Below are 16819 nucleotides of genomic sequence, written 5' to 3' on the forward strand. Positions count from 1 at the left end.
CTCGTATTGTCAAGTACTTTTATATGAAAAATTTTACGTAATGCGCTTCATGCCAACATTCATAAAAAAGACAAATAAAAAACCGTTTTCGCGTAAACTGTCGCTCGGAATGCATGAGAGGTGGTGGTGGGGGACATTCACTCGAAATGTGAATCGGCGAGTTCAAAATCATAGCGCGCGCTAAAAATTGCATTATCTTGTTAACCAATTTTGCTCTTTTTTTTTAATCGATGTCTCGGACGACAAGGATTTCAAATATCATATTTTCAAATAACATTTTTAATTGCAAATTGGGAAATTTGCAATAAACAATTGTATGTTAAACAAGTAATTGCATTTTTTCTTCATGCATTTTTTTTGAGCTTGCAATTTATACATTGAAGTAAATTGTTACTTTTAGTAAACAAATATGTATTTATAAATTGTTAATAAATAATTTAAATTGTTAAAACAAAGGCAAACGAAAAAATTTTTTTTTATAAATAAATTTTATTTTTACTCAATCTTCAATAATTTGTTTTAAAGTCTTTTTCTTTTTTTGGAAGGATATGTTTAAAGCTCGTAAAGTTATTCAATTTGTTTATAAGCCTAAAAAATGTTTAAAACTTTAAATTTCTAGGCTCTCCTAGTGAACCGATTTGAATTTTACAAAAAGCGTTTGAAAGTTTGAGCCTTCTTTTATATGTAAAAAAATTTGCAACTGTCTGAGAGCCTTATTTAGGGCCTACTATAAATTTGAAAATTTGCGATTTTTTTCCAGTAGGCTGGATTTCAAAATTATTATGCAAAACCTATCTGACCGAGCTTAACAAAATTTAGCACACGTTTTAAACATATTAAAAAGTTTTTCTAGGCGAAATATGGAGCTTGTAAGTCAAGTTTAGAAAGTCGAAAACATTTAAAGGATTACCTTAATTTTTTTGTACTTTTTTTTCCAATTATTGCTATTTTTTCAACAATAAACATTAAATTTTCAATTTCTAGTTAACGAAATATTGTGTAAAATTGAATAACGAAACTTTTAACTTATTACAATTTTTTCTCTAGGATTAATATTTTCCGAATTATAAACGAAAATAGGAGCAAAAAAAAACGAGAAATTTTGAATTGTTTTCAGATTTTGTTAAATAAAAAAATTAGCACAGGGTTTGCGACTGGCGCATATCGTGATTATCGATATTGGGCACATCCTGAAGGGATTTCGGCAAAAAAATAGCTTCCTATGGAAAATGTCCATTATGGTCTGAATTTCTACAGATCCCGCCTAGTCTAAATGCGTTTTAAAGCTAAAGAGTGCAGCTTTCGTATGCAGTTTTTGTATTTTGCCGCGAATAAACTCGGTTTTTATAAAGGTGTTGTAAATAAACGTGGCGCGATTTTTGCCATTTTTTATTATTCTCATGAGATCAATACAATATATCCCTTTTATTGACTGGTCGCTTTAAAGTTTCGATTAGTAGAGCCTAACCTTCAAAATCTATAGCATGAAATTTAAGTTTTGAGTTGGCAACAAATCTGAGGCATTTGAAATATGCAAATATGCTTAAAAAACGTTGGATTCAAGATTTCACATAACAAACAATTTAAAACGGTTACACTTTTTTTTTCAATTAAACTAGTATGTTTTTCAAAAGAACCAGACTTCTGCTATAAACTACACCCAAAACCGTCTTCTTGGAGACATTTCCTGTTATGTGCGATCATTTAAAATATGAAGCAATAAATTCTACGTTTTTTACTCATATTTCAAATGTTGCCAAATGTGGCAAAATTTTGTTGCCACCACTTAAAATTGAAATTTCATGTCATATGTTTTAAAGATTGATCTGTAAAAATGGAAATTTTACTGCGACTGGTCAATGAAAGTAAATGAATCGTAAAAAATGGCAACAATCACGAGACCTTTATTTATTTAGCATCTTTATAAAAACTGTGTTTATCCACGGCAAAATAAAAAACTGCAAACGAAACCTGCACTCTTTACCTTTAAACGAATCTTGATTTTTGTCGATCGTACACTTGGATCAAAAGATATCGAATTTTTACCGTCGAGCTGATACAAATTTGATTTCGCGCACGTGACTGACATTCAAAATCGACTGTCGCTTCAAGCGTTGTTTCTGAGAGAACAATTCATTCTAAACAAAAAGTGCTAATATATATTTTTGTTTAAAATTATCCCAGCTACATTTTTAATTTAAAACATTTTTTTCTACGGGGTACAGATTCTTGGTAAATCGATTTTTTTTCTTTTCCTCCCCCCCCCCCTACAAGGAGGGTTTTAGGGAGAAGCCCGGGGGTAAAAGTGGTAAACTTTTTTGCATCTTTTTTGGGGTCCCAAAATTAATATTGTCGGCAAAATTCAGCTTGTTCGTATGATTTTTAGGGGTCAACTCTCTGACGACTGGACTATAATTTATATCAACAATCTAAGTTGGCTATTTAATTTAAATACTAAAGGTGAAGACCGGAAAATTATATTGAAAAGTGACAAAATTTTACTGAAAAAGCAGAGAAAATCCTTTAAAAGGAGAGTTTGTGAAGTTATTTTTGTTAATTTGTTGCGTAATTATTGCAAAATGTCGATTTTTTGAAAATTATTAATAATTATTAATAAATAAGTAGATTCACTTAACAGTTGTTATTGCAAAATTAAAATTGTTTACCCCAGAGAGCGTTTATCTACAACGTTATTATGCGTGAACTATAAGGTCTACAAGAATTCTGAAAGTACCAAATTCCAGAGAAAGGCTTGTGTGTGTGTGTTTGTGTGTGTGTGTGTGTGTGTGTGTGTGTGTGTGTGTGTGTGTGTGTGTGTGTGTGTGTGTGTGTGTGTGTGTGTGTGTGTGTAAAATTTATGATAGAATCAAGTACCGAATCTGAGGAACCTGTAATATTTAGCGGTAATGGAAACTCATTGTGAATTAGTTCTTGATACAAAATTGAAGATAACCGAAAGTTCAGAAAACATTCGAGAAATATATGATTTAGATCAACAATTGATAAGTTGTGACAAATACAGACAGGATAGTTAAGTATTCCAATTTTATATAAGTGGGATGGAAAGCGACCATGGTTTAATTTTCAACGAGTCAATACAACTGATATTAGGTTTGAGAGCATTATTCAAATCTTTTAAATTAAATACTTTGTCGATATGGTGGCAACTGTAAGTACTTTTTGCGGCCATATCCGCAATTTCATTACCTTCAATTCCGCAATGTTCTTTCTGCCAAATAAACGAAACAGTTAAATTATTTTGCTTAATATTGTTCGGAAGCTATTTTCTTGTGGCATTTTAAATTAATTACTATTTAAATGGGAATAAGCCACAATTAAAGGTTAAAATACGTTTATTGACGTTTCAATTTCCACTTCGGAAATCGTTCTCAAAATACAAACATTAGTAAATTAAACAAATTTTGTTTTTTTGTTACTTAGTGAAAAATTCTTCTAATAATTTAATTTTATCTGACTCATCTATATTGACAATTCAGACATACATTATACATTTTAAAGTAGACGACTTTAAAATGATATTGCCAATATTGTTGAGTTGCGTTCCTGAGACGACTTTACTTATAAGATAGTTCATTCGATTACATGAAATCAACTTTAACTTGAGAATATCCGTCAGAAAAGATCATAACATGTAATTCGTCTTTAAAAAGACAAATACATGCCATAATGCCATTTCAATGGCAAATGACTCAGCGGTAAAAATGAAACAATAATTTGAGTTTTTGTACTTTTCAATATAATTTATGCTTGAAACAAAAAATGCCGAACCTGTATTTCGATCTGTTTTTGACCAATCTGGTAAATTTATGTATTGGTGATTAAATTTCTTTAAAATAAATATTCTTTAACTTCGTATGTGGATTTATTTAAATCCGCTTAAAATAATAAGAAATATCCGATGATTCCATATAAGTTTGGTTGTGTGTATATCGCTATGGATCATTATTTGGTTCGTTCTATATAAATTTGTGAAATATTTCACCCGGTTGTCTTTACTAATATAACTTTCCTGACGTAATCAAATAGTTTTTAACATACTTACTCAACTGTAGATTTTTGATGACCATTATTGAAACACAAGTTTAATCTTATTATCATAGGTTTTCTACAGTCATAATAGTCATTTTTAATTAATTACCAATGAATTAATATTTTTCGTCTTTTTATTCAAGTAATAATATTTATTGTGTTTCATTAGTTTTCCTGCTTCTTTTTTTTATGAATCCAATAAGTATTAAAATAATTAAAAAGATTTATACCAAGAAAATAATAATAGTAATATTTCACAGCAGTCGCAATCTTTCTCTAAACGGCATATTATATTTTACTAATTGTTATTGTATTTCCTGATTTGGTAAAGGAAATAGCCATAAATTCTCTTGACAGTTCCATTCTAAGAAGTTATTGTTTTCCAAAGAGAAAACACATAAACAGACATAAGTTACGCGTTCGTAACGTTCCTGGTCGTCCCAAATTCTTTATCTGCTTTTAAGTGAATAAAAAGTAATGGGTATTTAAAGCAATAGAAAGCAGTCATTACCGCGTTGTATAAGGATATTGAGAGCTCACCTACAGCGGTCATATAACTTTTAAGATAAAGTGACTCGCGAGATTACGCCGACCTACCACAACAAATTAAAATTGTTGTTTAAGTGATACTATTTACAGGTTCTTGCGGTTATAACATACGTACGCGGGTTTAAGGAATTTTGAATGTTTTATAGATATTATGATTGTATAGATACACTGGCGGTCATAAAATTAGGGTCCTGTAATTTGAACTTAATTTAATTTTTTTTATTATTTTTATTTCTTCAATAAAGGTATCCCTTTATTGAAGAAATTCTTCTTCGTTTGGTATCTAAACAAAGAAAAAAGGTCAAGGAAGCGAGACATGGGAGAATTTATACATATTTTTAGTGGAGTAGAGAGAGACAAGAAAGCACAAACAGGAGTATCAATATTGATAAAAAAGACTTAAAAAGGAAACGTGAAAAGCTGGGATCAAATCAACGACAGAATTATTCTAGTACGTATCTATTACGTGGAACAGGCACGACCTCGAGACCAAATTTTGTTGTTGGGCAATTTTAATGCTTGAACAAGGGAAAAACAAATGACAAAATTATAGGAAAATACGGGGACGACAAAACAAAAGAAAATGGGAAACAGTTTATATAAAACATATAGACTCTATCGGGACAAAAATTCGTAAGTCGAAGAACCAAGAACAAAATTAGAGAATTGGTACCTCTGTTATTATCAATAAAAGTCTGAACGCGCGAGGGTGTCGCGCGTCGTCGTCGGCATCTAGTGTAAGTCATGTAGCGAGCCGCCAGCGCGTTATCGACAAGGAACATGTTAAATTGTGCACATAGAATTTATATTTGACATTTCCAAAACTTCCAACCATTTTGAGAATGCATCTACAATGACTAAATAATATTTTCGTTTTAGCTCAAAATATTCTAGATGTATTCTTTCCCATAGACCTTTTGGGCACGACTAGGATATTATTTCTGTTTTTTAGGAGATTGTTAGAATGAAGCATACAAGCTTCGCATTACTTGCTAATCCTTTCAATTTCTTTGTCTAAATTTGGAAATCAAACATAACCTCTAGCAAAATTTTAACAATACCCATATGTGTATTATGAAGTTGCTGTAGAACTTTGCTTTGTAATTTATAAGGGATGACAATTCTATGATTCAAAAAAATGCAATCTTGTTTAATACAAAAATCAATTTTTTTAACAAAAAATAAATACAACTGTGCCTCCTTCACTTTCTTAGGCCAGCCATTTGTAATGATTTTTTTTACTTTAGTAAGCAGAGTATCCGCATTGATAGCTTGCCTAATATTCTCGAAATTTAATTTTAAAATTTGATTTGATTCTACAAAATTACAGTAATAAAATTCAACCGAATCACTTAATAAAAAATCGTTACTATTATTAATTGGTAAACGTGACAGCCAATCTGCACTGTTTTTATCACTTGAAACGTACTCTATCTCGTATTGATATCCTGGTAAAATAATTGCCCATCGCTTTAGACGATTTGCTGAAAATTGTGGTATTTCTTTTTTCGGGCCAAAAATAGTTAAGAGTCTTATATCAATAACTAAAATAAATTGTATATATATATATATATATATATATATATATATATAGCGCTTAAAAAACTTCACTGACCACTGCACATTTTAAAATTTAGCTCTCACGGCACACCCCGACTGATGTCTTTCTCATAACCTGGGATGAAGAGTGTCGCCTCTTGACCTGAAAAAATAGCCTGATCGGCGCGCAGAACTCACTTTTTAGTGGCACCCGCCAGAGGCATCTATCAATGTTAACAGACAATTGAACTTCAAATAAAAAATTAAATGTGTCATATGCCTGATCAGTGAGTTTATGATATCATTTAAATTATTTTCTTGTCTCTCGTGGCTGACTTAGTTTTTGTAGTTCGTTGTTCATATTTTCTTTCTTTTGTTCTGTTGCATAAGTAAATATGCTACGTTTTTTCTTTCTGTTATAATCGGACATTCTTGAAACCTGCAATTCATTCTTGTTCTTTTTTGTTTACCTTCCATTCCTAGTAATTCTTTAGTTGCTGCTCTCTTCATTTACGTTTTCATGTTTTATTATGTTTTCTAGTTTAGATTTATATTTTGTTTATATTCTTTAATTTTGTTCGTATCTTTCAGTCCTACATTGTATCGTTTATTTTTTGAAACCTATTGTCTTTTGTTATGTTTAAAATTCCAGGTGCCCTTGTGTACATCTTTTCGAACGAAGGTAAAATTATACAACCGATTGTGACGGGTAGCCCTTTTAGAAAGCAGACTTAGTAAAACACAGGTTTAAATTAAATAAAAATATATTCGAAATAAATAAACAACAAAATAAAATTAGATTCTAGGTAATAATACAATAAAAATTAAATTGTCAATCCTGGCGACGACGAATCCACGATGGTATGACCCACCGTTTAATATCTGCTAAAAATAAAATTTGAAAGGAGGAAAGGACGAGGAATTTGAAATCAATAATCGATTACTGTATATGCAAAGAAAACTCCACAATAAAGGTTAATAACGTTAGAGTCCATCGAGAAGCAGAATGTGGATCTGATCACCATTTGCTTAAAGCGTCACTACTATTTACATTTAAAGGAAGCCAACGACAAAATGAAAACGAAAGTTCAATGATACTGCAAGACATTTCAACAAAGAGATATAATCTACAAGGTTTTGAAAATGAGTCTACCCAGTTTCTGTATCGAATGAGGTTGAATCTGAAATTGCACGATGTTTGTTACTCCTCACCAATTAATACGTACAACGAAATTATGAAAGCTCTTGACGAAGCTGCAATGGAAGCTATTGGAGAAGTGGATAGCATAAAAAATAGAAATGAATGGTGGAATAAAGAAATAAAAGATCTTGTGGGGAAGGAAGAAGAAGAATATGTATAACAAATGACTAGCAACAAAGGACCCTTACTATCGACAACAGTACAACAGCTTAAACAAAAAAGTAAAAAAAAGAGGTAAATAAAGCCAAAAATAAGATGTGGAATAAAGCCTGCGATAACGTAGAAAATTGTATGGGTACAGCAAGAAGTAAAGAAGCCTGGAAAACAATTAGAGATAGTAGAACAGATAGAAAAGAATGCAGTAGGTTAACTCTAATAGCCCCAGAATTATGGGTCGAATATTATGAACAAATGCTGACAGAAGATCGAACAGAATTCCAAGATATTGGCTACCAAAAATATGATATTTCCTACCGCGAAGAAACTGAAATAACACCAGAAGAAATTAAAAAACACGCCAACGCTATGAAAAATGGAAAGGCTCCAGGACCGGGGGGAGTACCCATTGAACTGATTAAATATGGCCCTGACAAACTATTTCAGCTATTGGCTTATACTTTTAATTTATTCTTGAGAGGAGAAGAGCTACCCCCAGAATGGAAAACTGCATATATCAGCAATCTATACAAAAATAAAGGCGACAGAAAAGATTGTAAGAACTACCGAGGGCTTAGTGTAACTAACTCAATCTGTAGAGTCTACGGGAAGATAATTAAAAGCCGAATTGAAGATTGCTGGGAAGACGCTGAAGATCAGAGTGGCTTTCGTACATGTGTTCTGCCTAAAACAAACAATAGAAAAGCGTTTGGAACATAATATGGAGACACACATGGTATTTATTGATCTTCAAAAAGCATATGACCGTGTCCCATTAGCCAAGCTATGGCAGCTGCTAGAAGACAAGAATATTCCACCGATTTACATTAATGCTGTAAGGAAGTTGTACGATGATATGACGAGTGTAATAAAGATTGGACAAAAAGTGACAAAAAAGATAAAAGTGACCAAAGGACTTCGCCAAGGCTGCTGCATTGCACCTACACTCTTTAAGATTTATTTGGAGGGGGTTTTGGATATTTGGAAAAGAAAATGTGAACCTATGGGTGTTAAAATTAGAGACCATACACTGTACAGCTTGCATTTTGCTGATGACCAAGTAATACTTGCAGAAGATCAAGATGATATCCACTACATGTTACGAAAAATAGATGAAAAATATACTAAGTGGGACTTATCAATTAATCCATCAAAAACAGAGTACGTAGTAGTGGGAGGTGAAGGAAAGCACTTAGAACTAGGAAGCAAACAAATTCAAAATACTGATAGCTATAAATATCTCGGTGTAAACATTACAAACAATGGTCGGAATACAAAAGAAATAGCTACTAGAATTGGTCAAGGAAATTCAGCAATACGTCAACTGAATAGTATACTTTGGAATAACCACATCACCCGAAACACAAAAATTAGGATATACAAAAGTATCATAGAAAGCATTACTACATATGGTTCAGAGCTTTGGGTAATAAATAAAAATGACGCATCCAAAATAAAAGCAATGGAAATGAATTATTGGAGAAGATGTTGCCAACTCACTAGAAGAGATAGAGTAAGGAATACTGAAATCAGAGAGCGTATGGGCATAGACATTGACGTCCTGGAAACTATGGAATGCAAAAGGCTGATATGGTATGGCCATGTAGAAAGGATGAATGATCAACGATGGCCAAAGAGAATGTTACAGTGGAACCCCACCAACCGCAGGAAAAAGGGAAGCCCAAGAAGATCGTGGAGATAAGAAGTAAAAGGTGCAATGGAAGATAGGGGTCTACAAGTAGATGACTGGAACGATCGCAAGCGTTGGAAGCTAGGTTGCGAGAAACGGCGACAGCTGTAATAAACTCGTTATATATAAAAATAAAATACAATTAATGATATAACATATAAACGGAAGTTGTGCTGTGTTAATACACTTACACACAGGGCACAGACGGTATGGCAACGGAGTAGAGATGGAACGGGCCAATCAACACTCGGCCCGAGGAACGGACGGTGTCCAATCATTACTTGGACACAGGAGAGAATAGATATGTCTCAGATCAATACTCCAAGACAGGGTACGGAACTGCCACTAGATCAATACTCTAACCTAGCAGAAGCGGTTGGCCTTCAGTCAATACCCTTGGCCAGTGGAGTTGTTGTCAGATCAATACTCCGACAGAACACTGGTTTCTCTTGCCGCGGCTGCTCTTTTATACAGTCGAAGGCATTCCATCTCCTCCAGCTCACATTGATGGAGGAGGGACTTCTGATAGAGATGCGTGAATACGAAGCGCTGACGGTATCGAGGCGATGCAAACCGTTACACGATTTAAAAAAAAACTGCTATGAAAAAAAAGAAGATATTTTTAAAATCAGGGCATCAAAAATATTAAAAATACGATTTATCAAGCACCAAATTCATCATTTTCTTTGGCTGTTTTATTATTTCTGTTCTATACCATGAAAGTAAAATGTTTACTTTGGATTCTAGTTTGGCGGAATTTGAGTTTTTTGTTAACGCTTGTAAAACTGAAGTATTTGCTTCGTTATGTAGTTTCATCAGGCCTTGATTTAGCTGCTGATTCAGTTGTTGATTTATCTGTTATGTCTTTATTTTGTTGTGTAAATAAATTTCGACATAATGTCGGGACATTGATTAATTCTGCTATTAAATGGTCTAGCTCGAGTATTTTGACACAAAAAAGAATTAAATTTTTCTCAGAAAGAAACTTTGTATCTTGATACCTACGTTTCGTTCTGTTTACAGCCGAACACGTAGAATCAACTGCGAGGAGGATTGTATTTGTAATAATATGATCCATGTAATGCATGACTCAATGTATAACTTCTTCCAAATAACAAGTTTTGGTATGTTTTTAGAAGACATTATGTACATACAGATCAAATAAGGATTTGCGGTTGCTAGTTGCTCTTTCTATTGATAGATTAAATAATTAAATATCTAAATATTAATACTAAATTAAAAATAATTTATTAATTTGAACATTTCTCATCCGCTCATTCGCTGAGTCGACACGTTATTAATGTAAATGATTTCTATTGTGAATTTTTATTGTGAATGAAGTATTTTATAAATTAGATCTAATTTATTATTACTATTACTATAAGCAGAAATATAAAATTCTATTGTTACAATGTAGAGTGACCAGCAATGAAACATATTTTCTTACGCGCCGCCAATGATAGAATTTAAAGCATTATGAGAAAAATGAGAATTCATTATTGACACGTGATTTCGGCTAATATTGAACACTTACGGTGTTTGATTTTTGATTACTATTTTCCTTTTTTATTTGCTAGATTATAAATTATGTTTATTCTCGTTCAAAGATTTTGAGACGCAATTCTAAAGTGTTTCTCTGACGCAAATTTAAACTATATACAGGGTGGAAGACAAATGCTACAGATTCTTTATATTGTTTTATTACCTAGTTTATCACTGGTTTATTATTCCTTGTATATCAATATTTCTCTCAAAAATTTTGTGTTCACAATGGTCCAGTGTTTGTAATCATAGTGTTAGTTATAGCTAAGTTGTTTTTAGTTCGCAATATATAAACCATTGTCTTTGGTCACTTCATTTACCTAGTCCACATTTTCCTATTTCTTAAGCTTTTTTATCAGCTAAGTTTGAGATTTTAGGGATAAAATTTTAAAATATTTTAATAGTAGAGTATATCATTATTATCTGGGTTCTGTTATAGGTTTATGAGAAACTGTTTTTTGAGAAGATCCTTTTTATTACTACTTGTCTAAGAACTTCACTATTAAATACATAATTTTATAGTGATCATTCATCATCATCATCATCAATCAGCCCTGAGTTGTCCATTGTTGAACATAGACCTCCTCTAGACTTTTCCATCTGCTTCTGTTCTGCACCTTTGCTATCCAATTGATCACGATTCTTTTGAGGTCGTCGGTCCATCGAGTTGGGGGTCTTCAGCGGCTTCGCTTGTCAGCCCGTGGTCTCCACTCAAGCAATTTTTTTGTCCAACTGTCGTCTTTCATTCTTGCAATATGTCCTGCCCATCTCCATTTTTGCCTTGTAATATGTTCGATAATGTCTTCTACGAACTTCCTCGTTTCTTATTCTATTTCTTAAGCTTATTCCAAGCATTGATCTCTCCATCTTTCGTTGTGTCCTTCTCAATTTTTCGGCTGATGTTTTTGTGAGAGTTAAGGTTTCTGCTCCGTATGTGAGGACTGGTAGAACGCACTGGTTAAAAGCTTTTCTTTTTAAGTGGATCGGTATAGTGATCATAGCGATATTAATATTTCGAATTTGATATTTTAGGTATTGACTATATTAATAAGGACAATTTTCTGGACGAACTAGATAATGGAGTGGTTCTTTGTCATTTAGCGCAAATGATTACCGAAGGAGTAAAAAAGGCGATAGACAAGGGACTTGTTAAAGGGGTAAGTGTGTTAGGTATTTAATTATTTTAAAAAGGTATATACTTTTGTTATATAGAAGTCGATGTTGATAATGACACAATATTAAAATAATAAAATATACATGCGACAGACCATAAACTATTCTGAAGCTATTTTCTTGTGGTATTTTAATATCACATACTATTTTTCTATGGGAATTATTCACAATATCAGTTTAAAATATGTTTATTTTGAAGTTTCAATTTTCACTTATATTTGCAAAATGATTTCTAAAGTGGAAATCGATACGTCAAAATAAACACAATTTAAGTTAAATATGGTATTTATATGAGATTAAACCACAATTGTTTCTAATAAAAATTATATTTTACATTTGAAGAGTCGGCGGGAAAAACAATGAATGTCGCAAATTTCATAATTTGCTCTAGAGCATTTTTTATACTTAAAACTTACACCTACTTACTATGAAAAAAAAAGCTGCTGCATCTATAATTTATGGTGCTACTCCTGTGGGAACTGTGGTCATATATAGTAAATAAGAAAAAAAATATGTACAAATTCCAAGACCTAAAATCATTGCCAAATGGGAGGAATCGATTTGATGGACCAAAACATATCTACATATAGAATTGGAATCCGTTCAAAGAAGTGGTGGTGGTATATCTTCACATGGCTCATTGATGCAAGTATTAATAACAGATGGATACTCTGCAAGTACTACTACACCAAGATTTCCCAATTAGATTTCAGAAGATGTATTGTTTAGTCATATCTTAACAAATATACAAATGCATGGTGGAAGACCCAGTTCTTTGAAATTTAGTGTTTCGCTTAATAGAATATCAGACAATCTAAGGCGCGATGGAAACAATCACCTTTTAATAACTATATCTAACAACAAAAGATGTTGCTGTGAAGGATAGGGGTGTAGCAGTAGTACTCGAACAATGTGTAGCAAATGTGATGTCCGCATGTGTATTGACTGCAATAATTATATTTTTCATATGAGGACATTCTAGTTTTAATACAAATTTCATTGTGTTTCTTAAGAATTTATTTTATTTTAGCTACAATACTATAATGACCTAATTGTTAATTTGTCTATTATTATACATTTTTAATAAACATATATTAGTTTCTTTAATACATACAGTCATAATGGGTTAAATTACCATTCATCAAAATAGGACCACATAATACGAGGAAAGATGAAAGAAGATGAAATACTTTCCAAAATAAGCAAATGTCAGATGGAAATATAACACGAGGAAGACCAAAGATTAGATATAGGTAAGGAACAAATACTTAGAATAAGTCATTGAAATAGATTGGAATGGAGAAATAAGTATTCCTGAAAAGATCAAAACCCAAACAAAAAAGGTTGTCAAGCCAATGATTATGATCACATTTTGAGAAATAATAGAAAAAAAACATTTAGTATGATATTCAATAGTATTCTCATTCTCATGCAAAAAAATTGTTGAATAAAATGTCTCCTATAATTTAACCATTGTTACACATCATTAACATTTCTATTTACCAACACATCAACATTTTCTACAAAATCATCATCACCATCATTATTTTCCCTTAAACCCAGATTGTGAGGTAATGCTGTAGCACATATTATTGCAAGAGATGTATTTAATTTGGATTGTAGAACTTGTTGAAAACAAGGAAACTGTCTTTTTCAGGTTCCAAAATAGCTTTTCTACAATACAATATTTCTTGTTCTTATATGTGCACTATTGTATCTATTTTCTTGATCATTACCTAAAAATATACATATATATATCTAGTGTACTGATTCTAAACATGCCAGTGGGGGATGGCTTCTATGCATTGTATTATAATCAGTGTATAAGAGAGAAAGTTTTTAAGTTCAACAACAATACCCATAATCTCCCTTCTATGACCAGAAAGAGCTACAATTCATTTAATGGAGCCTGAATAATGAAAATAAGTCTATACCTGTACATTTGAAAAATGGGCAATCCCATAGAAACTGCTTATATTTTTATAAAGTATCATACAATATTTGTTGTTTAAGTGAATGCGCTGGTTACTCCTCCTGGTTAAAAAACAGAGTATAGTTAAAAAAATTAAAAAAAGTATAAAAATCAAATAGAGACAAGCCGTATTCAAAATGAATACATCTATTAATTTTGATGTTAACAACAAATATTAACTTTTTATTAAAAAACAATTCAATGAAACGTTAGTTTTTATGGGAGAAAACGATAAACGATTCTCAGATTCAGTGGAAAGTAGGAGTGTCTTAAATATTATTTTTTCAAATTTTTTAAAATCAAAAGCTTTTATATTATTACTTACAGTTATATTAAACCTTTTGATAACATTAAAAATACATAGATTGAAACATTAATTTGAGAATATTATTTGTGTGTTTGCTTCTCTTCCTGCTACTTATTTTCTCTGGCTGCATTTTGCGTCCCTTTGGCTACTTTTACTTTATTTTGAAATCTTTTAACTGATTTCTTGTTCGCTACTTTTTTTAATCTTTGGGTTGATGTATTTTTGTATAGGTAGTAAATTTAACAAAAATCTTGAGCCCTCTCCCCACGAAACTTAGCTAACTTTGTCTAATCCCGATATTTCTCAATGGATAGTGGTATCAAACCTAAAAACACAACATTAAATAATATAACGCTTATTTAATTAATTAATAAACTAATACATGTGTACAAATAATCTGGGAAACGAAACTCCATGGTACTGTTGGTAGAAAATGGTTTTCCTATTATATCTCCAATGCATCATTGTAAGTAACCCTTTAATACCTCAGCCTTGGTGCTGCACTGATATTTTCAGTTCTCTTATTGGTCTAGATCAAAACGGACACTTGTGATTAATCTGATTTAAATGCTTGCCTTAATATCAAAAATATTTCTGAGGTACTTCTTCAACGTTAAAGGGTTGAGGTTTTACAGGGGATGCTCTTATAGCCTCGAACCAATCACTAGGGTGTTCTGCTCTTGTTTTTTGGTTAACCATACTAAAATCCTTATCGCACTGTAACTACGAATGACCCCGAATCGGGAATGTTATAAGAACATTATTTAGAAGTGCAGCGGACAGATTATTTCAGGAATGACTAAGGTGTGTTAAGAGAATTTTTGCGACATCAAATATAAGTGATAATGATCATATTTATAATAAATAACTTAACATCCACAAAGAAACCAAAGTGAATTGCAATATCAAAGCACATATAAATCCACAAATGGTGATAAGATTAAATGTGACCTTGAAAGAAGCACATCGACGTCCAATTTTGTAAAGGATGGATAAAATACCAGAGCTGCAATTAATTATGAGCCTGTAGTGAATGTACTGACATAGAATATCAAAGAAACATATATGCAGATGAACTGTGCCTACAAAAGTATCTTGTTTCAGTATTAAATAATAATTACTTAGTAATATTGGCTTTACTGATTTTCAGTACGTATTCGTATGCTTACTATTGCTGCTCTTAGCAAGTTATTTACCTAATAGTAGGCATTTGTAAACTACTCCGTTTTATTATTTACTATTTTTATATTAACCATATTTTAGTAAAATATGGTTAATTTCAGAGAGGTATAACCCTCTACACCTCATAATACATAGCAATATCGCCGGAAGAATGGGCGCAGGATGAAGAGGGTATTCTGGTTACGAAATCTCTGAGAGTGGTATCAAGAGACATCCGCTAATCTGTTATAGGAGATATTTTTATAGAGAAATTTAAGCAAAACATTGTGTATAAACATGACAAAAAGCCAGAGTATGGTGGAAATATGTAAATGATCTGTTGTCCGTTTGGCATCATGGACCAGGAGCACTAAATAAATTAAATGAATCAATGAATTAAATAAATGAATCATACATCAAAACATATTCCAGATATGCTAATATGTCTCGGACAATGAGCACAGAGTACAATAGAACGATGTATTAATAGTTATGAAAGACACAGTCTGCAAAAAGATAAAAATCAAAGAAGCAAACATCACCTTATTGAAGAAAAATATGTTGCGAATCCATCAACAGAATGTAGCAGACTCTTGTTACCAATACTAAAAAAAAAGTCAGCAACAAGAATATACCAACATTAATAGATTAATAGAAAATCGATAGATTATTCAAGATACATCATCTACAATTAACTACATAAACACACAAACATCAGAATTTGATATCAATCCTAGAGTATAACACAACCCTTTATAATTTCAACTCAAAACATAGCTATTTGCCTACAAGATCAAGGCCCAGTAAGTTACCTGTGAAATAAGTTAAAATAATGCTCCAATTAATAAAGAACTATAGGTTAAAGTAGCTCTCCTCATTCCTTGAGCCCTGTCAGGGCGTGGTGACACTCCAAATATTATTAGCTTACTCTATTGGCTGCGATCTTGTGCCATATGGACGGCTTCATGTAGTGCTTTTCCCACGAGAGTCTTTATTTACTCTGCCCATCGTGTTGCAGATCTTCCTCTTGATTTTCAGCCTTCTACCTTTTCTTCTACTACCAATAGTCCCCGTTCTTCTAGCTATGTGGCCGAAGTAATTTAAGTATACTCGGCTTTTTTTAATAGCCTGTCTTTTATATGAAGATCTTCCAGAATTTACAGGTTGGTTCTTCGTTCTGTCAAGGACACGCGTCGAATTCTTCTCATCATTCAATCTTTGCTTTTTCACTGCTGGACATAGATCTCCCTCATAATTTTCCATCTATTTTGATCTTGTGCCTCTTGCATCCAATTTCTATGGCAACGTTTTAGATCGTCAGTCCAACGTGTTGGTGGACGACCTCTGCTTCGGTAGGCATCATTTCTTGGTCTCCATTCCAGTATCCGCTTTGTCCATCTATTATCTGTCATTCGGGCCACGTGACCTGCCCAGTTCCATTTCAGTATTGCTACTCTCTCTACTGCATCAGCCACTCCT

The 16819-nt window shown here is 32.3% G+C and overlaps 1 protein-coding gene across 2 annotated transcripts in view; it reads left to right on the forward strand.

Moving 5' to 3' along the window:
• Nucleotides 1-16819, forward strand: part of LOC140436812 (growth arrest-specific protein 2-like) — a 180349-nt gene that overhangs the window by 133036 nt on the left and 30494 nt on the right. For both annotated transcript variants that reach the window (XM_072525935.1, XM_072525936.1), the window contains exon 3: nucleotides 11760-11884. In XM_072525935.1, the coding sequence (XP_072382036.1) occupies nucleotides 11760-11884 (125 nt within the window). The remainder of the gene's footprint in view (nucleotides 1-11759; nucleotides 11885-16819) is intronic.

Source organism: Diabrotica undecimpunctata, chromosome 3 (assembly GCF_040954645.1).
Source record: "Diabrotica undecimpunctata isolate CICGRU chromosome 3, icDiaUnde3, whole genome shotgun sequence".
Classification (NCBI taxonomy): domain Eukaryota; kingdom Metazoa; phylum Arthropoda; class Insecta; order Coleoptera; family Chrysomelidae; genus Diabrotica; species Diabrotica undecimpunctata.